Source organism: Enoplosus armatus, chromosome 4 (assembly GCF_043641665.1).
Source record: "Enoplosus armatus isolate fEnoArm2 chromosome 4, fEnoArm2.hap1, whole genome shotgun sequence".
Taxonomy (NCBI): domain Eukaryota; kingdom Metazoa; phylum Chordata; class Actinopteri; order Centrarchiformes; family Enoplosidae; genus Enoplosus; species Enoplosus armatus.
In genome coordinates, this window is record NC_092183.1 from 12,821,905 (window position 1) to 12,847,067 (window position 25,163).

Below are 25,163 nucleotides of genomic sequence, written 5' to 3' on the forward strand. Positions count from 1 at the left end.
AGAGGTCATCAGGGAGAGCCGAGTTGGTTTCACAGCAGGGGAAATCAATGGTTGTAATGATGAAATGTGTTCAATTTCTCAGGGAGGCTGAAGCTGACACTGCTGGTGTATTGTGGATGGAAGGCCAACTTGGCAAGATAAAGAGGAGCTGTGAAATGAGTCAACACGCACTTAACTTACTCTTTAACTGTCAGCTTTGGAAACCTGATCAGCAGTCAGTGACTTGATTTTCTTAAACATTGTCCAAACAGAACACCCTGTTTCGTTAATCAGGAATTAGAGAAAACTGGTGAACGCAGCTTTCTTTCTGCGAGAGAAAGAATGCAAAGACTTCCAACAGGGGGAAGTATCGCTGTGAAAGTGAATAGTAAGAGAAAAGTCATCAGTCCCAATGCTACAACCAAATTAAGAAAACCAAAGCCAATGCTGAATGCCAAAGACATTTTGGGATGAAATATTACAATAATATTAGAAGTTATTGATGCAGCATGAATTCATCTGCCTTTGTGGGGATACTTTTAATGAGTTCCACTGTGTTTACATGAACATGACTGTAAACTGATGTTAGAGGGGATGTCACACATTTAAGTATAACGTTTCTTCCTACAGTGTCATCTGTCTGTTTTCATGTCAGCTGGGAACTAAAAGTATGAAAAATAAGTCTGCAACAGATCACAAAATTTAAACCTATCTACGTCCTCCATGAAAACAGATTCCCTTGTTTTCCTTCAGTGTCATGTCAACACAGAAAACATGTTTGAAGAAAAAATGAAAAAAAGTGGCAAAAGACAGAGAAGATAAAGACAGATGTCATTGGAACTGGTAAAGCCCCAGTTGTTTCCATTGTTTAGTTAATGCAAAGCAAAGTTAGTGTTGCTGGGCAGAAAGCGACTGAATTACCTGAGGCTTAAAAAGTCCCAGATCACTCAGTGTCTTATTTTGTTTAGATGCAGTGCTTAGAGCATTCACGTCATTCTGTTATGAGAAGACAAGCATGGAAGTTTGGGTCTCTGCAGCATGACAGTACTTCACATCAACAAAACCACTGCTGTCAGCTGGGGGAGGTGAGGGGAAAGAAGTAGATGAAAAATGGAAGACAAAGTATCAAGACAAGTAGATACTGTCACAAACATTTCTATCAATCTCAGAACTGCACACAACCGCCGAATATTTCTCTTAGTCCTGAAGTGTCAATTCTTATAACAAAGTTTACTTGTCAGCTGGGGAGTAAAAGTACAAGGGTGGATGAATGTGCTCTGTCAGGTCTGGACTTTTTTATTTGACAAACGGGACCTGGAGTAAACATGTACAAGAAATAAAGATTTGGACGGGTTGAAGAGTAGAGATATCCAAATATAGTATGTATATATACATACACCGTTTGTCATACTATATATACATGCCCACAATTACTGTACCTCTTACTAAATGTGATGAGGCGGATGGTTCAGACAAGTATGTTTCTTTTTTTGTAGCAAACTTAAACCAGAAAGTAGCTTTGACAAATGAGTATGTACAACAGGAAGGTCTGGATAATAACTTGAAACCTGAAAACACCTCATGTCGTTGCCACATCCACGAATCTCTACAATTAACCTACTTGACAAACTGTTATCATATCCAATAGAAATTGATAGCTAAAATTGCATGAATTAGACCCAGATCATAAAACTGCGCACCACTCAAAACAAGTTTGGAGAATTTTGTTTACAAAGGCTATAACTGTATTTGTCAGAGCTCAAATTAATGTAATGTGTCACCAGAAGCTTGCAGACTGGAGTTGTACATGTTATCAAATCTGGAGAAATGTTGGAGGAGAAACAGATAATGAGCAGCTGATAAGGAAAGCGGAAAAGCATGTTTTCTGGGAAAAAAAATGGATTTACACGAGTGTAACAAAAAGCAGACAAATGCTAAGTCAATTACTTAATCTGCGCAATGTCAACAAAATTAATGGGTTTGTTATAATTAACTGGATTTGTTCTTAATTATAAACATTTACAAACATATCTTTGTGTTGTTACATTGTCGAAATTAATTTCAATGTCAACACTCAGATTAATTCATTCAAGTTTTCATAATTTGAGGTTTTAATAATGAAGATGTGTACTACATGTAATTGTCAACTTTGACAGACTCCATTGCAAGGGGAACAAAATATTCTGGTGGCCATGTCAGAAGCCAAAAGATGTGTTTCCTGCCATTTCCCTAGCTGTTAAACCCACTCAGTCCATTGGTCTCCTTTTCATCTATTTTGTCTCTGTGTCTCTCTATCCCCCACTGTGCTTTGACAGAAATACACCACGAAAACAGACAAAAACAGTAATGGCACAGACTAAAATGTAAAGTCTTGATTTCTTTGAATCAAATGAACCAGAGATGGAAAGGAAAAAGCTAGAGAGAAATACATATGGAAGAAAGCGAGCGAGTCAGGGACAGACATGAAAACAGAGACGGGGGTTTTAAGGCTATATGGTTTAGAAAACGAAAGAGACAAGGGAACATGGGGAAAAGGCACTCAAAAGCTTTGTGGTGTTTTAATGTGATCAGTGACAGGTCAAACAGACAGGCCTTTAGGGAAAAGACAGAGGATACAGAAAAAGTCAACTCTGGCTATTATTATTTCATCAGTGCCAGAGAGGGAGAGAGTCTGACAATTGACAAAGACATGAGGTCAGAGTAGATACAGCCGGGGTTGTGGACACAATAACACGATCAGCACTGCAACAAATGCAACAAAGTGCATAATGATCCATTTTTGTTGGAATTGTTTCAGAGCCATTGAAATAATATGATATATCTCTCCTGTATGCAAATGAGTAAGACAAAAGATGTAAGTCTCCGTTTATGCAGACATCTTTCCTGCTGGATTGTTTGTGAGCAGCTCACTGAAGGCCGACCAGCTCCAGGGGTGTTGTTCAATAAGTGACCCGGCGCCATGACCTCTCTGTGGACGAGCTGCATGTGAATTAATTCAGGCTTTGTTGCTTCACCACAAACCTTCCACAGTGACTGCAGTTACCTTACCATAGCCACTGCTTTTACCAGGTAATGTGATGAAAGTATGAAAATGTGTGAATCATATGCTATGGCCTTCATGGTCACCAGTCTTAATTTGGCTCTTAGATGAGTCTAATACAAGTTAGAAAGCTTCACAAAAATAAAGACTGTAAAGAGCCATGTTTCCATGGTAACTATCAGTGACACCTTCTGACCAATGTCACCAAATGAAAAAAAAAGAGGCTCATAATTAGCTAATAATATTGTGGAACAAGTAATGAGGAGGGAATGAGTTTTTAGAGACCGCAGCAGTGAGGACACCGTCAGTCGTTTTCATTTGCCCGAGGAGAATAGACTGACGAGTTATCAGAAGTACTGAGCCCTGCCATCTCAGCTCTGCTACAGGTCTGCACTGTGCTGAAGGTTTGAATCTTCTGGAATTGTTTTGCCATTTTACACTTTAACTTTCTCAGTAAAATGCCCTTGCAATAGTTGGCAAACATTTTCTGCTGGAGTGAAGGGAGCTGAGTGATTTGATGCAGTTGCTTGGTCAGCCATGATTTTATGTTTGCAAAAAAAGTCTTATTTAATTATTGAATTAGTCCTACTTAAGATAGTCTAAGACTAGACAACTTTGTGCCATGAATTTAGACATCTACCTGAAGTAGCTCTGAGCTATAGTCACAATCTATCTCTGTGAAACAGACCCCTGATCCAATTACAGCTGAACACCTATGGGAGATGTTTGAAATCATCACTCTCCACTATCATCATCAAAACACCAAACCAGGGAATATCTGTAGCTACTATTGAGACAATATACACACTGTGTGAGCTATTATGTAAAATAGATTATAGCATGCGTGCATAATATTGATCAAATTCAACAGTAATGGCTGTCATAAATATGCAAAACCAAAATAACACAGTTCGACAGCTGAGTCATACATCTAGAAATCTATTTCGCAGCCAGATTTCAAGATCTGAGGACATGGCATGTTGCATTACCTGAGAGCCCTCTATGAATGATTACATTAATATTAGAAGAAAAGAGAGTCAGAGATGGAGACAGAAAGGGGGAAACAAAAATTGAAAGAGTAAAATGACAATAGGATGAGAGGCATTGTGAGGAAGGGAGAGAGGAAGGGTTGACTGAGTTCTTCGCCAACGGAGGGAAATCATCCAGGACATCGACAGAACAGAGTCACCGGTCCGTGTCCAATTGAACACTCACGACGCAGACAGTGGACTGTTGTATGTGCACACTGTCTTAATGGCTCCCACTCGTGACATTGATTTATCATCACAGTCCCTCCTGGTCCATGTTTGAATACCTCTCCTGTCTGTCTGACTGTCTGTCTGACTGTGCATGTATACATGTGAATGTCATTGAGCGCGCTCATTTGTGTCCTCCAGTAGCTCTAAAGAGGCAGTGAACCAGGACTTTCCAGGACACGAGAGAAAGTCTACTTCAAACAAACACACGCACGCACACAAACAGTCACACAAACATGAACATAAGCATACACAAACACAACTGCACTTTCAGATAGACACACACACACACACACACACAATTTAACACAAAATAGAACATCTGTCACACGCACCGTACAAACACACACAATCAGCCAACAAACACAGTCGTATATACGTACAAAATCGATGCAGACACAAACACACAGCTGTCTTGCATATCAGGAGTCACTGGCACTAGTGAGCTAATTGACCTCCTTTATAAATCTTGATGGGTTGTTAATAATTGAAATCAAGCAATCTCAATATAAGAGAGGGAGAGACGGATGGAAAGAGACAGAGAAAGGGAGCAAAAGAGATGGGACATGGGAGACGGTGAGATAGCTACAGGAAAGAAGGTAGAGGAGAACAGGAGTCACGCCACAAAGAGGGAGAGAGAGAAGAGAAACATTAGGAGGAGGAGAGACGAAGGAAAAGACGAGAAGAAATCAATACGAGTGAGATGGCAGCAAAGGAGGGAAAGAGGTCACAAATCACCCAAGCCAATACTGTGTGTGCCAATAATGCATGTATGTGTGTGTGTGTGTGTGTGTGCGTGTATAGATGTGAAGTCACAGGTCAGTGCTAGCAGACTAATAACCATTCACACTTTGGCTAATGGAGACAAAGTAAGTAACCTAGTCTACAATATGTCATTAGCACACTTCAAGGCTAATGGAGATATACTGAGGTCGTGCGCACGCTGTTTAAGCAAACACTGGAAATGCCCTTCACAATAAGATATGCAATCTCGACAAATTATGCTGCTTCTCACCTTAAGTCACATTAATTCAAACGGAGATATGGTAAGCATGTTTTAGCAAATGTCACTGCTAATAATGCTACTGTATTAAAGTGCCTGTCTGGAGGAAGGCAAGTTGTTTTTTATTTTGGTTCTAGAGGACTTTATTAAATGTTGCTTTGCTGCTCTGGCTGAGGTGCAGAGAGGGGCCGGGTGGCGTGGAGACCCCAGTGGCAGGTCGAGTTGGCTATGTTTGTCAAGGATACTGTGACAGTCAGTGGAGCTGCTTAGGGAATGGAGTCTTTTTCCTCCAGTTGGAAGCTGACCTCAGTAACCCAAAGGCCATCCTGCCCCCCCCCCGCGCCCTCCAGATGAGGCTCCATGAGACTATATACACCAAGTAATTTATTGAGCTGCCATGAAGCTCAGCTACACTTTCCACCCATTACACAGAATACAAGATGTTCAACATACTTTATTAGGGGGTGTCACTTTTTACACAAAAAATGTGACAGAAAATATGAATAAACTATTTGAAAAAGAAAAATGTTCTGCAATTATGTGTTTGAATGCAAACTTCTCAGTGAGTAGGCAGACAAGGCCTTGTTCTCCAGCCGAGGGTTTCCCTAAAATGTCTGCAAAATTTGTAAAACACAATTGTAACGGCAGCTTGCCACTCGAGTGAGGCAGCGCAGGCACTGCGATTTAATGGAAAACAATCTGACCACATTTCACCTGGTAAAATTTACTTTGTCATTAGTGTTGCACGCAACATCTCCTACCCCTCCTTCTCTCCTGCTTGTATTATTTTGCAAAATTATTAAATTTACTATTGAGGAGCAAAATCTTGTGTGAACGTACCTATAATGAATTTTACGATAGGCTACATGGACTGTGTTTGAATTCATTAGAACAAATTACGTGTTTGTATTCATTCAAAATAGATTTTTCTTAAAGTGACAGCCCTGCATCCGATAAACTTTGACTCAAAATTACAGGTAAAAGACGTTTTAGTGGTGGACATTTTGAGTTGTCACAGCAGGGAAAGCACAGGTGGAACAGTTAATGTGATGGCTAGTTTCTGTAACTGTCTCATTAATCATTTCCAATAAACCAGCATGCACAATACAAGGACACATTGTTAATGTTGTTAATTACACCTGTGCATTTCCTGCTCATCAAAACAATGACTTGTTTTGATGTCTGCCATGAAAAAGGTTTACTGTGATAGCTTTAGAACAATTGCAGTCATACTTATGATGCCCTATGACTGTTGTTAGATATCATAATGCTTTACGATGGCATTGTGATGAATTATCTATGCATGATGATGCATTACGTTATGCAATATAAGCTTCTTAAAAAGTGCTTGTGTTAATTTTGTGTCTCGTGATACAAAAAACATTGTAGATCTTTTTCCTTTTCTCTCTTCCTCCACAAAAACAACCTTGTATATGTATTTTGGAGCAAGGCATCACACTCAAATGCCGTTAGACAGCTTGTTTCATTTATGTTCTAATTTTTGAATGTACATTTTCACTTTTGTTTTTCTTTTGTCTTGATGCCCAAGATCAAACGCACTTAAACTCATTCTCCTTTTCCTGCAAAACAGGATGAGAAACAAGGGGAGAGAGTGGGAAGTGAGCAAGAAAGAGAAAGAAAACAGCACAGCAGGATTCATATCATCTTTCTCCTCAGTGTGACTCCCTGATATCTGTTGGCCTTTCCAACCCGCTCAGAGGCAACCTCCATCAGCATCCCTCCATCATCCCCTACCTCTCTCCCCTGCTTTCTCAAGCTCAGGTTTTATCTGCCTCTGCTCTCTCCAATTTCAGTCAGTGGAAATTAGAGAAGAGCACAAAACAGCATGGAGAGAAGAGAGAAAGGAAGAGAAAGAGAAAAGGGAAAAAGAAAGGGAGATGATGGGACAGGGAGAGAGAGAGTGAGTGAGAAGACGGAGATAATAAAAACAGTATGGGGGCCATAGCTTCTAGCTGTGTCTGTGTAACAGCAGGAAACAAAGAGGAGAAAACAGCTTACAGAGTTTAGGTTTGCACACAGATAAACAGATAAACAGTGCACACACACTGTGCATTCACCAGGCGCAGACCTACAGTAGCTTTCCCTTTGATTCACTAGAACTATGTTGCATAATATACATCTAGCATTCATAATCTCTTTATAGTCTCATTGTCTTTTGTTCAAAGGTGACCTAAATGCTTTGCATAAAAGCAAAAAGTCACGATGGAAGACTCACTGTATTAGGATATCACTATTTGATTTCTTTGTTTGTTTGGGTTTTTTTTTTTGCAGTGCATGAATCAGTTTAGCTCAGAAAACACACAACACAAAAATAGTAGTTTCTCCAGTTCCAGACATCTCCAAACCTCTTCAAACCTCAACAGCTCTTGATATTGCATAATGCCCCCAGTTTGTTTATTCATTTATTATATCTTTATGTGTATATCTGTGTGAATTATGGTGTGCTTAAGGGGTTTAAGTGTCCTGGAGCAGTACAGAGTAGCAGGCACCCAATACATTTTTTTACTAAAGCGACATTATGATGGCTTTGCACAATATAAATTAAGCAAAAATTAAAGCATATCTTAAGCAGTCCAAATATTTAAAACCCAATCCATGTTTTAACCACGCCTGCGGGTTATTTCAACAGGCAGGGAAACAGATAACTCTGAAATTAAATTATAAAACTTTTTTTAAAGTTTTGGACCAAATGAGATATCATTGGTGGCTGCAAGACATCCATCATAACTAATGTCAAGAATAAATGGGACTTGATGTTCAAAATACACAGATTTTTGTCAGTATGAGAGCCTAACCATGGGCTGTCAATTTAACAGAATTTTCTCTCAATAACGCACCGTCTGGAGTCCAGCAGCTAGCAAATGATCGGCTGATGGGAGACTAATAAATTACTAGCAGCTGCGCATGATGTCAGTAATGAACACAGAAAAGTAATGGAATGGAGAGAAAGAATGGAAGGAATACAATAGCTGCTTATTATAGATACACATGCATCTGTCAGCTTAGCCTGGGAGACCTCTATTATGGCCAGGTAAAATGCCTATGTTCATATTAAAGAAGCTATTTTGGCACATAAACATCTCTGACATTTCACTTATTGAAAACTAAAAAAGGCTGTAAAAGAAAGATGTGTACAAATTATGCAAGAGAGCAAGACTGAGAAACCAACACATGAATGAACAATCGAGATGATTACATGTCACCTTCCCATCATTCTAGATGAAAGATGCAAAACCTCCTCAGGGCACCTAAAGTTTTTAGGAGATAAAGGACAAAGATAGGAGATGACTCAAAAGAAAAAAAGACGAGCGAAAAAAAAGTAGGTTTAAAAAAGACTCGAGAGGAAGACAAATAAAAACAAACAGACGAAGAGAAAGGAGAGAAAATGCTAAAAAAATCAAAAAAAACAAAAAAAAAACAAGAAAGAGCAATGATTCAATTCAGAAATATGTAGGACTGGAAGAAACTAGGGGGCGAGATGAAAAAGGGATAAAATCAATTAATGATTAAGAATTGGAATTAAGAAATTAAGTTATACAGAGTTGGAGACGATGAACAAAGGTTAGAAGTGGAGTACACTGTAGTGTTATATGAAACCCACCCTCCACTGGAGACTACAACACCTGTAGTAGAACTTGCCACTGTGTGCATCTCTGCGTGTGTTTTTCTATATTTGTACCTGTTGTTTCACTTCTCTCATGTTTTCTTCTTGCCGGTTTTGTTGTATTTATTCTCCTCTTCCTTGACTATTCATGTGTGACGGCTGAATCAGGGGAAACATCAAACTTTACTTCGCAGTTGTTTCTGTCTCCGTCTTGGGTTTAACACAACCCACTCAGCAGCCAGGACACCAAAGAACACACATACACACACACAAGCATATATACACACAGCACAGTGTTTGGCTGCAGGGTCTGCTATATATTACAAGGGGAAATCTTTGGTGGGCAAGTCGATATGTTGAGTTGAGACAGAATCAAAAGTTCTGCCTCCTCACAAATGCAATGCAATAAACACAATGACAGATATCAGAGAGTGACACATAAAATATGTACTACGCATTTTGCTCACCTGCCTCAAGAAAAAAAAACAATTCAACTACTGACATACTGATTTGTGCTACTGTTGACCCCTCTGTGTATTTCACTGAGCAGGGACTATATATCAGGAGTTTTCAAACAGTTTTCAGCCTGTGTTTAATCACTCGCTCTGGGGACTCAGGCTCATTAACAAGCAGGTGGAGACCCATAAGCTGAGCTCATGTCAACCTTAAGTCTAAGAAACCAGTTTGTGTACGTCTTTGTCTTCCTGCCAAAGCAACAGCATGATTCATCATTACCTAGCCAGCAGAGTAATACCATGTGCTGTCAAGTGACAAGTGTGGAACTTTGGCTGCAGTCCAGTACATCACTGTGGATCCTATTAAACTATCCTGCGAACAGCGCGGTACCGCATTGGGAGTGGGACAGCTGCGTACACACACATCTGACATGTGACCCAGCGTTCTGCCCAAATAACTAAACATCTGAGTTATAGGTTTAACCTGTTTGCTTATAGTGCACCAATGAGACAGCTTTGGGAAAAATGTTGTCCACATTTCCTGGATCGTGACAATTTTATATCACACAGAGTGAAATGTCATCAGTGTCAGGCACATGAGAAATATGCAGGCAGAGAGGTCAACATGTGCATCTTAGATATGTTAAAATACATTTTAAATTGTCTGCTCATACATATAGTAGTCTGGGCCGTAACATCTGTTGTAGAAATAAAAGATGTATTAAATGCTTATTCTGATCTGTTTTCACCCACTCCATCGATTTTATTATCACTTTTCTTTGTCACATATGTAAGTGTTGGATGTTTACCAGCAAAGTGCTATCAGCCGTATATTCTTGCTACGTTCTCAACCAAAAAAACTTTTTAAAATTTGTGTTGAACTGTGTTTCTTGAAAAAGAAAATAAAATAGCTCTCCCGTTTGTGAACTGACATGCAACTGCACTTAACATGTCACAGGCTTCTTCTACCAACAGTGTTTTCTGTCTCTGTACTGAATACCTTCTCTGCATGGTAGTTTTCATTTAATATCACCGTATGATCTGATCCGTCCACTTTCTATTGCACCTCAAGTAAATCTCTGGTTATATCTGTGTATATGTTTGCATGTGCAAGACTTCACTCACCTGAGTTTTCGTCGACTCTCTCTTCCACAGTGTGGTCTTTCTGATGGACCCACTCACTGTTGCACTTGAAGTAAATCTGCGTGGCAGGCGTCGCTTTGCAGTAGAGATTGACAGGTTTATTCTTGACAATGTAGCCCTCCTCAGGTTCGAACAGGAAGTGAGGTAAGGGCTCCGGAGGATCGGAGGGGAAGGTTTCCGGGAGTTCACTCAGACTCAGGAAATCATCATCATCTCTCACTGCGGGAGGAGGAAAAGAGAAGGTTAAAATTATGACAGTCACTGCTATTCAGTGCAGATTCTTTTACTGATTTCCAGCTCCATCAGTCTTTGTTTTATTGACTCACTTTGGGGACTAACAGGTTCAGGTTGTATCAGGGAGGAAATGCTGCATTTTTTTAAAACGTTCATTATTGTTCTGCGATTCACACCAGTGAGCAGCACTGTCCCCTGAACTGAGTGTGTAAGAGACAATGACAATGTTCTCATTTGATCACTAATAATTGCCGGATCTTAGGACAGTGACCTGGACAGAGTACAATTCTCCTCCACTGAGCCATAAAATGCACCTTTAATCAACATTGTCGTGTCCATTTGTGGAAACCTTCAGGCTATCGGAGTCATTTATAAAAAACAGCTAATAAGCTATGATAGCTCCCTCCGATTTGGTTCTCTGTTCCCTCTAAGATCAGTGCTGCAAAGATGGGTTGCTATTAGTCAAAAGTGCTAATTTACAGGTGAATCCACTAATTGCTGCTATTCCACTGAACTTAATTTTGAGCTGAAAACACAAAATCATAATCAGAAAAGTAGTCAATTATTACTCCTTCCTCCATTGTAATCAAATCCTAATTAGGAACTTGAACTTTTTAAACAATATTTTCTGCATGTACAGATATAGGATAGTAAAGAATGAATAGGAAAAGTACTGACAGACAGACAGACATACTGGAGGAAATGACTCAACAGACAGAGTGCTTATTCGGCCAACCCCGAGGGCACCAAGAACTTTATCTTCCTCCTCCTCCACCCTGCTCTCTCTCCTCCACTGTCTTTTCAGTCGGTCCAAACTTTACGCCCACCCTTGGCCTCAATCAAAGGGACCCCAAGAATGTTTTGTCACCAGGTTGCCAAGGTCACCAAAACACAGAGGATTACAAGAGCAGGTGGGAGGAAGAGGCCTTTCTTTCTTTCTTTCTTTCTTTCCCTCCAATAGACACACATATATTAAAGGGTTCATGCACACACACACACACACACACACACACAAATGCACATTTTCTTCTAACTTGTAATTTGCCTCCACTCCATCATCATCCAGTTTCATTAAGACTGTCTAGACCTTTTCTGTGTGTGTGTGTGTGTGTGTGTGTGTGTGCTTCTGTATGTGGCTGCCTCACCTGGAGAGCTGTGACTCATGGGAAAATGTTTAAACAGAGAACGTTTTTTTGACACAACTTCAAGGTTCAAACTCATCCCCAATGTGTCATGGCTACAGTCACACATAAACACTCCTACAAAAACAAACACACAATCCACCAAACAGCAACACGTAATTGTGCATTTATACGCCTGTGCACACATACACACAGTCTTACATTCCTACTGTGTGTGTAGCTGTGTGTCCTTATCTTGGGGAATAGCAGTGTGCTGTGGGCTAGAAGCTAAAAGCAGCTTAGGTAAAACAACAAGACACAAATAGGGGAAAAATGAGTAGGCAGCGTCCCCACTTTGATGTCACGAAGCTGACATTTTCTTTCTTAGTTCTGTAATTAGTTCTCTGGGAGTATGAAAATTGGTAGACATTTTCATAGCATAATTTCATTATCTGTGTGAAATTTTCCCACTCTTGGTTATTTATCCAGAGTCATATTCAACCATTTTTCCATCAGACTCCTTCTCACTTGCTGCACAGCCTCCTCTTTCACCGTGACTGTTTCCTGTGACTTTATGTTTCTCCACCAGTCTGCTTGACATCTTCCTACCCCTCCCTGCTTTCCACTTTGCCCCAACACCCATTCTCACCCTCATCTGTCATTCAGAGAGCTGGGGGGGGTTCATAGCTCTGGAGCGACAGCTATAAAATATTGATTGGCACAAGAAACATGATAGCCAGAGAAAAGAGTGGGTGGAATGGAGAAACGGGAGGGGTGGAGAGGAAATTTCCCATGAATAAAAGCTTTGTCTCAGAAATGCCTACTATTTTCTCTCTTCTGCGCCATGTTTGCTTCTCTCTCCTCTCACCACTTCCTTCCCATCTGCTTTCCTCTTCCTCCATCGTGCTAAACCTTCTCCCTTTCCTCTCGTTTCTCCTGCTCTTTACCCCCACTGCTCTCTTCTGATCTCCTGACAGAGTGAATTACTGATCCTAACAGCCCAGCTCATAAACATCTTGCCTGAATGCTGTCATCAATAATGGATGGCTGTAGCAGAACAATGTCCAGGTTCAATTTACGGTATGTAGTAAATATGTACCGGGGGCAAAAACCATATTTATTCTACCGCTCGTGCCTGTAGGCCTGCTCACTTCAGAAAACCTACAAACCAAACCAATAAAGGTCCGTAAATCTGCTAAGAATGATGTCATCAGAAGTGGCCAATCATGTTCAAGTGTCATGGGCAATGTGAACTTATCTATCATATGGATGGAGAGAGAGGAGAGGAGAGAGGTAGAGCGAGGGAGGAAAAATGTAATGAAATGGGATTCTATTATTAACATTAGTGGACACGATCTGAAGCGACTTTTACTGTAAATGTCAAGATGTCGCTGAATTGTCTCTACCAGTATTTTCTATCAATAGTGTTACCGGTAAGGTCTATGTAGAGTTGCCAGGTCTGTGTGTTTTTTGTGTACTACTTTGATGGAGAGTGAAAGAGTGAGATATGGGCGATACTTGATACTTACAAATTTGATGATCTATGACCTTGAGCCCATTTAACAGCAATGCTGATACTAGACACTCTAACACGTTTGGAGACAACAAGTGTTTTTAAGGGTCTAAGGAATTCAGAGGTATGCAGCCGTGTCTGCGTCCTGAAGCCAGCCAAACGCAGCCATATAGGGTCAAAATGCCTCCTCAGTAAGACTGTGGGTTTTGTGTGTGTGTGTTAGGATCTTGTGTTCTTGGTAAGTGGCCTATGACGATTATCAGTGCAGCAGCCGTGGAAATCATGAGATCATACTTCTTAACATCTTATCAGCTAGTTAGAATCAGCAGCAGCAGCTGCAAAAACATATAGTTTAAAAACCAGTTCCCCATAACCCCTAATCCTCTCCTGCAACCACTATCACCAACAACAACACACACACACATACCCATGAACAACTAAGAAAACAAAACTTGAACGATCCCTATCTATCTCAGACACTTGGCTGCCAAATTACACAAGTCACACATATAAACTCAAAAATAAAACGCAGACACCCGCACCAACACAAAGGTGCAAAAACATTTGTGTACACTAAAACAAAAAGAGAAACACATGGGCTCACATATTTTAGCCTTTTTCTTGCTATCTCTCTTCCCCCCGGAGTCTCTCTTTCCGTCTCACAATAACACACACACATTGTTTCGCGAACACAGGAAAATACAAACACCCATTCTTGGCACTCACATTACCCAAAGCTCCTGCCCACAGAGTGACTGCCCACAATCATCCCCCAAAACACACACACATACACACACACACACACACACACACACACACTTTTAGTGTTTATTATACCACATTCAATTGAATAGACCTTTTAGAATCTTGACAAGGTTTAGGGAGTTTAGGGCCATTGAGGGAGAGGTGGAAAAAGAGAGAGTGAGTGAGGGATGATGGGACAGCAGGAAGCTAGTGTATCATTGCTCTGGAATTAGATATACGATGCTGCCCATTTCCCAAACACACACAGACACTCAGACAGGAAAAAAACACAAACACACACACACAAATATGCAGCCACAGAAAAACATGCAAACTGAAGACACACAAGCATGCAAGCAAACCCACGCTAAGAGCATGTCTTCATCGTTCATCCATGCACACACACACACAAACACACACACACACACACACACACTTAGACACATACCAGCAAACACACAGTGGTGGAAATGGAACAATCTTATCAGCTTTTCACCTATAGGGCAGCACTCCATGAATACCATGAACTGCCTGCTTTCTTCTGTCTCTCTCTCCCTCTGCATCGCTTTCATAATTTGCTGACATTATTGCTTTTAGAAAATAACAAATGGAAATGATAATTATCTCTTTTGAAACATTTTTACACTCCTTCACTTCAACATGCCATTGGGGATTCAGTGCTCAACTTTCTTAAGTGTTTACTCTTCCACTATTCAATTATTCATGCTTTGAAACACTAGCTTTACGTGTCGGTAAGGTTCTGTTTACCCAGTTTTGCCTCAAGATATACCTGGTTGTTGAGCAAAGAGACCTTTTCTATTTATAAAAGCATTTAGAAAATTATTGTTAACGGTATGTTGTATGCTACTGTACCTCTAGGAATCTTTGTTGGAAAGAGCAGTTATTTGGATGAGCCTTTTCGATCCATTTGAATAACGTTTTGTTTTTTTTCCAGACTTTTAATGGTAATTGTCTCTGAAGCATATGCCATTGTACTTTTTCAAAGCCTGTTTTACTGGAAGAGTTTGGGTTTTTTTCTGAATTGCGAGCACAAAAGAACAATTCAAATCACTCTTTGGAACAACTTCCATTCACAGTCTGTTATGTCAAAGCATTCAGGAGTTGTTTACATATGCACACAAAACAGAAAAAAAGTAATCACACACTTTTAATCTTTCCATCTTTCTTTGTCTCTCCTTTCTTTCACAGTTTGTGCTGTTTCCAGATGATAAGTGGTTAAGATGAGAGTGATAAAGCAAAGACCAGCAAAAGTACGCTGGTTAAGAATAGACACGATAAAATATACACTGCCAAGTATGCAGGTGTGTGGGGCTGTGTGCATTCCTTGGAGTCAAATCTGTTTATAAAGAAGAGATCAAGGGTGGGCTAAGTTAGTTGAACTACTTGACAAAGCATGCCAGGGAATTACACACTAGGTCCCTTTTGAAATGAGACACCAGGAGACCACACATCATCTGCATCCATTCGAAACTTAATCAGGGTCTTATCCTCAATCGGCACTTTGGTAAAAGCCACATTATTCAAGACACGAGTAGACATGCAAAGTGAGAGAACTTAATCACTCCATTACCTTTGTCCAGAGGGACCACTGAATTTACATATAAACTCCAGAAAAACAAGAGTATACACAAAAATAGGCAAAAGTACAGTTGAGTGAAAACTGTAGTTGTATTGAACTGCATTATATTGCATTGTTTCTCAAATGTGCCTCTAATATTGTTGGGTTTTTAGACTGAATCCAACCAAATGAACATCTGCATTATTTTATATGGGAGAGGAGCTCCTCAAAGACTGGGTAGCTAACCATGACAGAAATAAGCCTGGGAAGATACAATATGCACAGCACACTCCTTGTCATAGCCAATTATATATCCACCAGGCTTTCAGGGCTTCACTAGAAAATTTATAATAGCAGAAAGTACTTGAAAGCTAGAGTATCTCAATATGGGAGCAGACAGTGACAGCTGGTTGGCGTCCTCGGACTTTCATTGTGTGTGACATGTAAGGCCCCAACTAAAGCCTGAAACCAGATTTACGACCCTGCCTGCAGAGGGATGACTCTGTCGGGCCACAGCTGGTATTAGTTAAGAAAGAAGCAAAGAGAGGCACTATTTGTAGAAAGTTAAAAGAATAAATCTCGGGTATCCTGGTGGTCTAGTGGTTAAGACACACAACATCTACTAAGTCTATGCAGTATGAAGAATTCCTCATGCTACATAGGCTCCCTGGTGAAAGCGAGGTTTGCATTTACGAAATAGAGAATCGAAATGTCAAGAAACAGAAAGAGCAAGAAAGTAAGAAATACAAATTTCTATTTTGAAGAAATCACGTTATATACTCCTTCCACACTTTTGATATTCTCCATTTTGTATGTGTTAGAGAGGCATCACTGCTCGTTAAAATGTATTCATACCTCTGACATTGTGGGGTAAAGCCCAGTTAATTCCCCGTCTGAATAATTACATTAAAGCCACACATACCAATAGGCACACACATTCAGCTCCAGCCACTTACAGTATATGAATACAAAACCCTCATACAAACACACACACACACAAACACACACACAGAAGTGTCTGTGACATGCATATTTTATTTATTCCCAAATCATAATTCTGAAAGCTGCCTCGCCTCTAGTTATCAGGTCAGAGCACAGCCAAAGTGCATATTAGCGTGTGTGTGTGTGTGTGTGTGTGTGTGTGTGTGTGTGTGTGTGTGTGTGTGTGTGTAAGAATGGCTGTCTATGAGACTGCATTTTTAAACAGGCATACTGTAAGTGGTATATGTTTATGCATCTGTGTGTGCATGTGCAGTTATGCAGATGTTTGTTGTGCATTTTATTGCCTCCATAGTTGCAGTTTCGTGTATTTTGTACATCTGGATATGCATGAATATACAGTAGGTGATGTTCTATAGCAGCCTTCTGGAGGCTATTCAGAGGTCCGTATCAGTCTATAATAGCTTCAGTCAATAACTACAGTCTCTGACCACTTATCACTTTATGTGTATTCATGCGAGTAGTTCCTGTAGTAATTACTTCTTTTTGGTCAATACCAGTCTATGTTATGGCTTATATGTAGGTCTAACAGCATGCCTCAGTCTGAAAGTTGATATTCCTAACTTTATTTAGTTACTGTTTATTTAGTAAGCTTTATTTAGGTTTTTAGATGGGCATGGCTCTCGGGATGCTCCAGACTGAAATATCTCAACAACTACTGGATGGATTACCATTCATGGTCCCCAGGGGATGAAACCTACTGACTTTAATGATCCCCTGACTTTTTCCAGCAGTCTTTGCTACAAACTCCAACCAAGCATACTACTTATTTGCCAGAAAAACAGGCAAACCCATCAATGAGGCTAGGAGTTTCAATGAACTGAAAAATCAACAAAAGAGATTTTGCATTAAAAGCCGATTTAACCAATCAGAAGGATCTGAATCTTGCTGAAATTCTGTATTATGAGATCAATAAGTTGCAGATGAAACAAGAGTTATTAAACAATAAAAGGAGGGAAGGAATAAAAAAATTAATCATAAAAAAACAAACAAAAAAAAAAACATTTATTTTCTGCACTTGACTTGAGGCATAAACACCACCTCAGACGCGGCTTGGTTGACAGTCAGGCTGAGAAACTTAGGAGCACACTCACAGTTGGACATACATCACACGTATATACAATTGGGCACAGTCACATTTTAAGCAAGGACACATACAGCCCAGGAGCAGCTGATGAGTGGGTGTTTGCAGGTAGGCAGTGTGAGAGTTGCTATTTTTCATGGCGGTGTCTGCCAAACATTACATGCACACACAAACACACACAGCTACTTCACAGGACTGTCTGTGCATCTATGGTTGTCTTGAATGACAACTGCTGCATCGGTTGTTAGTTATACAGCTTCACTCCCTTCCCGATCATCGTCTTTCCTCTTCGGCTCTCCCATTGTTTTGTTGTCTTCCTGTCTCCCCTTAGGCCCTGATCAGACAGAGCACTTTTTGCAGGTTGCAGGTTTTTGTTGAAGCCTACAAGTTAAAAAAAGAGCAGCTCCTGCAGTTTTTTTTATTGTTGCTAGGCAACCACCAAATCACTTGTCGTTAGCCTAACTGTGATTTTGCTGTGAGGTAAACTCACAGATCTCACCACCACAGAAGGCCCGCCACTCAATAAATCCGATTGGACAATAGGAAAAGGCGCAAAAGGCATCGGGCACAAGTTTTTTCAACTCGAGGTTTCGATCAGGGCACCTAAAATGCAAGGCGCCCAGGGTGCAAAATGCGCACTGCCTATAGAAAACAACTGAAAAAAGACCCCTCTCACTGCAAAAAACATGTCCTGTCTGATCAGGACCTTAAGTCTGTTTCCTTGCATCAAGCATCCTTCTGATGTTTTCAGCTATTTCTTTTTCATGCCACAAGATTTTTGCTCAGAAGGGGAGAAAGACAGAGAGGGAGGGGTACACAGTTTACTGTTCCACATGAAGAACTGGGGAGCAAGTACGCCTCGTTTGTTCTGAAATGGCTTTTAAGCCAACGCTTATCTCCATCTTCTGTGGTGCGAGTCAGCTTAGGTGTACTGATACACCTCACTGGACAGCATAGGACGGTCCACAGAATGGGTTAATATCTAATTCCTCTCTTTCAAGGCTGAGCACTAAGCAACATGGCTTTAGTTACAGTTTTTAATATGTGTCTTTCATATGACTGTGTGTGGGTGGAACCCTAAATGTCACACTATCAGCCACTGCGATCATGTTGAGGCCAGATGAGAACCAATCTGTTTCAGTCCTCCGCTATGCTGTGGGTTTTAATTCCACCTTCTCCTCCTGAACTAGGTCGCTGGTGTGAGAACCAGTAAGGGCAGTCTCTCCTCTCCCATCGCTCAAATCCTCTTCTCAACCTCTCTTCAGTCACGCTAGGTAAAAATCAGACTACACCAAACTCAAGAAAGAAATATAAATTTGTCGTATTAGAATTTTCCACATCTAGCCCAAACAAATTTACAACATAAAGGACAGCAATTTACAAATCACCAAGTGTAATTCGTAAAGCTGTTTAATCACAGGGTCTGTCTGAAACTGAGTAATGCCGTTGTAATGCAGTAACACCATAATAAGAAAGAAATGCATTCAGGCAGGAGAAAAACAGATAAGAGAAAAGGTAACCCCATGGACAGTCAGAAAAATAATTATAGTCATTTCACCAATCATGAAGAACCATTATCAGCTCTGTAATGCACAAGTCTCACTTTGTATTACATACACACATGTACGCACACCACACATATCCACATGCAGATGGAAAATCTCATTCATATGCATAGTCTTATGTAAGCTTGTGGGGGTACAAACTTGTGCGAGTTGCTGTGTAATGCTATCTTCCAGATGGATTGTGCCTCCCTTATCCCAGGCCTGAGGGAAAAGCAAGGCTTCGCTTTCATTCATGTTGTACTATCACAGCTCAGCATCGCTATTAATACAAGCAGCCAGCGCAGGGCAGAGCATTAGAATATCAAAACATTGGCCGGGGAAGGACTTCTATTTTCGGGGAGATAGGATAATGTTTTACTGGGTGGCTGACGACTGATAGTATGGCTGGCTGGTTGTGTGTACGTCTACGCTCTATGATCCACGTCTCACTATCCACCTGGTTCTCTCTCTGTGTTCAATGCGTGTGTCTCCATATTTTCCACCTGTCAGTATCTATCTGTGCAGGTCTGTCTTTATGATTACTTTTTTTTTTATCTGCCCAAAATGTCTCTCTGCTCCTTTTCATGTTGGTCTGTGATGTCTTTCCTGAAAACCTGTTTATATTCACCATTTCCGTGCACCTTTCCCTTTTTTCCCGTTCCGTGCAGCCTACTTTCACTCTCTTTTTGCTTTGGGGGAATGACATAGATTTAGCCATCCTTCTCTCTTCGGTCCCTTCCCCAGGGGCACATTTCACATCGACCCCTACCCACCCAGCCACTTTGAGCAAGACTAGGTCTCCTCTTCCTCTTGGCTTTTTCATCTTTTTTTTCCCCCTTCTTCTGTTCTCCTGATACATTTGTGTTTCCATGTTTTCCATCCTTCCTTTCTCCTATCACATATCTGCTGATCCCTGTTGCTTCCCATTGCTCCTCCTGTTTCTTCCAGAGAGGAATTAAAACACCATGCTGAGCCCAGTGAGGAAAAACTGGTACAATGCACACACACACACACACACACACACACACACACACACACACACACACACACACACAATAAAATAATAAAGATGGCCTCAACTCAAATGATAAAGAACAGCTTATAGGCTTATTTCATTTGAAGATTTTCCCATATTTTGGCTATTTTATTCAGAGCTAAAGATAAAATTGGATCAGACATTTCACTGCTCATGCCTTTCTCCATCTGGAGGCTCACTGTCTCTCTCTTGCCTTCTTATCCCTCCTCTCTCCCATCCCTCCCTAACAGCCTCATTCCTTCCAACCGCACGACTCCGTCTCTCTCCCCCTCGCCTAGCCAAACTGTCCTTCTCCCCTGCTGTCTTCTTCTCCTCCTCAGTCTTCCCTCCATCCTTTCCCCCCTTTTCTCTCCCTCTCTCTCTGGCATCTTTCCAGACTTGCCGCTCTCATCTTCTATCCCCATTTCTCGCCTTCCCATCTTCACTCTTTCCCCAACACTTCGCCTCCCTGCTTTGCTCTCTGGCATCTTTTCACTCACCGCCCTCCTCCAACCTCCTTCTCTTGGTCTTCCTCTCTCCTCCCTCCTTTACCTCTTCATCTCAAACTCTTCTCTTTTTTTCACCATCTTACTTGCTCTCTATATACTTCCCTCCCTCCATTCCTCCCTCCTTAGGTCACTATAAATAGAGCCTCAAGGGGGTTTCATAATGGACTTCTGCCTCTGACCTTATTACAGACACATTACTGACCATACTTCTCTCTCTCTTGCCTTCTTCTTGCTCTCTCTCTCTCTCATGCATACTCACACAGTACACCGTTGTTTCTCCCATCTCTCCTTTATCTCAATAATGTGAATGCTCCCTCTACTCAAAACTACAGCTCAAGATGGCAAATCTATCTTTCTACAGCGCTCCCATTCCATCTTTTCCTATTCGTTCTCCTTCTCTTCACCGCAGCTTCTCCCTTTGCCATTTCTTTTCACCGTTTTCGCTGTCCTGTGGGTCCCACATTTTGTTACAACTAATTTCCTCCTAATCTTGACAAGATTTAACAACATTTGGAATTTGTTGGTATGTTATTTGTCTTCTCTAGGGATTTTTTTACATCATGAAAAAAAAAAGAAACATCTTAATTTGTTGTTGAGCTTACATAAAAACACATCATTAGTGTTGCATTCTTCCTTGAAACCAGTGGCGTTGCTTGCAAACTAATGAGCTAGCTCACTCCAAGTGCTACCTATTGGTTTTAATGATAAATGCCAGCAGTGCTAGCATGCCATTTTGGAAAATTCAGTGCCAACATTTGTGTGAGCAAGATGAGGAAGAAAATACTGATGTCCAAAATGTCAAGTTATTCCTTTGACACCATCTCTGTTATTTTGTCCCTCTTTCTGTCTGATCCTCTGCAGAGTCCTAATTAACTTTTATCTTGGGTCTGCTACCCTCACAAGTACTACTCTCTGAAATGAGCTGTGCTTGAGCTTATGGGAACTGGAGCAGTGGTTACTGAGCAGGGGCGCAACAATCTCAGAGTGAGGCTGTGTGTGAGAGAGAAAGAACGAGAGGAGCGACAGGATTTTAGAAATATATGTGAAATATGCCAATCTTTGTTCACTACACAAAGTACAACTAAGTAGTTTCAGCAATTTGTCACTTTAATTTAACATTTTAAGAAATTCATATAAAAAATAAAAAAAAACAAAAAACAGAGGACACGACCTCTGTGTCTTCAATGGTGGCTACGGGCCTGGAGGGACAGCAGGAGAGAAAGAGCCTTATTTCATTTTCAGCCTTATTTTGGTAAAATCCAAAGCTCTTTAAATTACACAATGGGCTTTGAATGGGTTTCATCAGCCTCTGGGGCGAAAAAACATTCCCGGCCCATAAGAGACTGAGTCACTGATAAATTCAAGTGACAAAATAATCAAAGTGGGCCTAAATGAAACCTGTCACGGGAGTTTCACACTAGATATCTCAGCCCACGCTCAACGGGACCTGAGGGTATTATCATATTTGGGGCAGGGTTCAGACCTAAAACATATATATTATTTTGACACATTAAATGTTACGTAATTAAGTATCATTTTCAGTAATTAAATTACAATAATACATTGATTGCAGTGCAGTGATTTTCTCCTTGCCTCATTTCATCTTACACAAATTAACTTCTGTGCAGTAGAAGAAGCCAACAGGTTATGACTTGCCAGCTAGTTAACTCTGAATGTGTGCTGGGTGGTTAGTCACAGAGAACGAAAAGTGTAAAAGAGGGAACATTAGTTTGTTAAGGAAACCCTCACTTGGGGATTTAGCTAGGTGACGAACATTTATGAATGAAAAGCACTAACCTACTCACAGAATACAAAATAATGTTAGCCATTGTGCGTGATCCAAGCTAGTGCATGAATAATAATAATAATAATAATAATAATAATAATGAAAGTTTGGATCAGGCTAGAGCCAAAACTTCAGGCATGAGCAGTATTGCATTTCACAAAGCAGAATTTAATATTTGTTTTTTATCTTTTGCATTAAAAACTACATGAGTAACTTACTCAATATGGTATCCAGCATTCTCCTGGTATTGTGTACAGAGAAGCTTCATACATGATTCATCCCATGAGCTGTATGTTTTCAATTCATAACGAGCACTTTTCCATGAATATTAAAAATTCATCTCTCACATAAAGTTAAGTCAAGGATGGTTTTGTCATTAACCTCAACAGGCCCTCTTCGTGTTCTTGGTGCTATAAACAGTACCTGTAAGCATAAACATGTAGTGCCTCGCTCAGCAGCGGGGAATGAGTACATTAAGTGGAAGTGTCCTAGTTGTGCACTCACACTTAAATTAAACACAGCCTATAATTCAGAGGCTCCCTCAGAGAAATACATGGGCTCGTGTTGGTGCGGATAAACATGTAGGCTAAAGGAGTTAGTTGCTCTGTTGTGTCATTGGTTTGTTGACTGGCAGTTGATAGCTAACCATTTTGACATGTGGCCCAGATGCAACCCATTGATGCTGGTGAGCGCAAGAACAATGGTGAAGCTTGAAGGCACGGGTATACAGTTCAAAGCTGTGAGAGACTTCACAAGCTCAAATGGCAGCAGGCAGCAAGACTACAAAATGTTTTTAAAGGGGCAAGGGGAATAATGAGTAACTTCTGCCAGTAAAGTCTATCCACCTTGAAGAGATATTTTGACTTTATTCTGAAATATTTCCCTTTTTATTTCTTCCCTAAGCACTTGGGGGAGCCAAGTGGTGTCATGAGTGGGGAGACCATCCTTAAAAAAAAGAAGGGATGAAGCCCTGTGGCTCCATGATTTCGCACTCCTCAGTGAGATAGTGAACTCCAGCTCAAGCAGGGCTGTTCTGAGGCTGAAGCCTTCTGTGATTTCTCTTTGGACCTGGAAAAGATCAAAAGATGGTGGCAAAAGGTTTAACTCAATTATTATGGGGGGGCGGGGGGGATCTTAGCTGTGAGAGTGAAATATTCATTATAAGAATGTCACTCAAAGCACTATTTAAACAATAAAGGGACACTGAAGTTCTTTTCAACCTTAAGATAGTCAGGAAACAGTTATATGAGCGCTTGTTTCTCTCCCTCTCAGTGCTTCTCTCGATTCAATTTGATATCAGTAACATCAACTATACGCTACAAGCCATCCCACCTCAAAACAAAGTATCCCTTCCTGTTTTTATCATAAGAAAAAGCACAGAAGTGACCGCAGTTAAATCAAAAGGTCATGACTTCAGGTGGTGAAAAGGCCAAGGTAACGATATTAGTACATCACTGAACATTAGGAAAACTACTGTGGTGGAAACATGGCTAGAGGTTGCAAGCTCAATCTTAGGTGATTCAATTTTAAGATTCATTTCCATTTCAGGCTATTCTGAAACGCAATCTAATTCCAGTTAACACGGAGTCACTGTACGGTTAATTATGTATTTACAAATCTCATATTAGCTGGTCAGAAAATAGATCAGAGCATTATGCAGCAAAGTCTGAAGTTCAGATTCAGTTCATATGGAAAGGAGTTAGCTGTATGCACCATTAACTTTCACTTGGCTAGTTTGGGGACCAGACTCTTAACAGCCCGGTCATAGTGCTGAGGGACGCTCTGCATTGGTAACACATGGTCATACATAAACAAGAAGGTTAAGAGTTCAAATGTGGAAACAGTGAAGTGGATTTCATTTCTTAAACATGTCCTACAGGACTAATGACTATAGTATCTGGTTTTATACATTTAGATCCGTCAATAAAACGAGGACAAGGGTTGCGTAGCTTTGGAATATGCTGCTGTCATTATACATTACCCGACCGCAGGCAAACAAGAAGACCAAGTTCAAATATAGAAAAGCTAAGTGCACTGCTTCTTGCTGCTGTGCATCTTATAGGGCTTCCCATTAACATAAACAGCATATATATAAAGGCCATCAGAAAGTACAGCGATGCCAGGAAATGGCAGCGGATAAGCAAGCCAGAGGTTAGAAGTTCAAATCCTCAAGTGAACAAGTGACTGAGTCACTTTGTTTAAATGTGGACCGGTGTAGAAGAAAGATGTATGGATATGTTGATAGGCTGGAAGCTGAAGTTGCCTCGGGGCTGCCGGTGCTGCATGACTGGGTCTTTTGAGTGAGGCCCCACACAAAGAGGTGCAGTGAACAGGGGAAATAACAAGAGGTTAGTTAGTTAACTGGGGTCACAAGGTCAAAGGTGATGAGGCTTTTAAGTGTTTGTATTTGTGTGCACTTGTGTGTGTGTGTGTGTGTGTGTGTAGGTAGGAGAGTTATGTTAAGAGTGTGTGTGTGTGTGTGTGTGTGTGTGTGTGTGTGTGATTGAGCCATAAAGAAGATGTGCTGTATGATG

General features: G+C 40.7%; 1 protein-coding gene across 1 annotated transcript in view; it reads right to left on the minus strand.

Moving 5' to 3' along the window:
* Nucleotides 1-25,163, minus strand: part of LOC139283942 (netrin receptor UNC5C-like) — a 172,683-nt gene that overhangs the window by 75,280 nt on the left and 72,240 nt on the right. Inside the window, exon 2 of the mRNA XM_070904049.1 lies at nucleotides 10,484-10,720. Coding sequence (XP_070760150.1) covers nucleotides 10,484-10,720 — 237 coding nt within the window. The remainder of the gene's footprint in view (nucleotides 1-10,483; nucleotides 10,721-25,163) is intronic.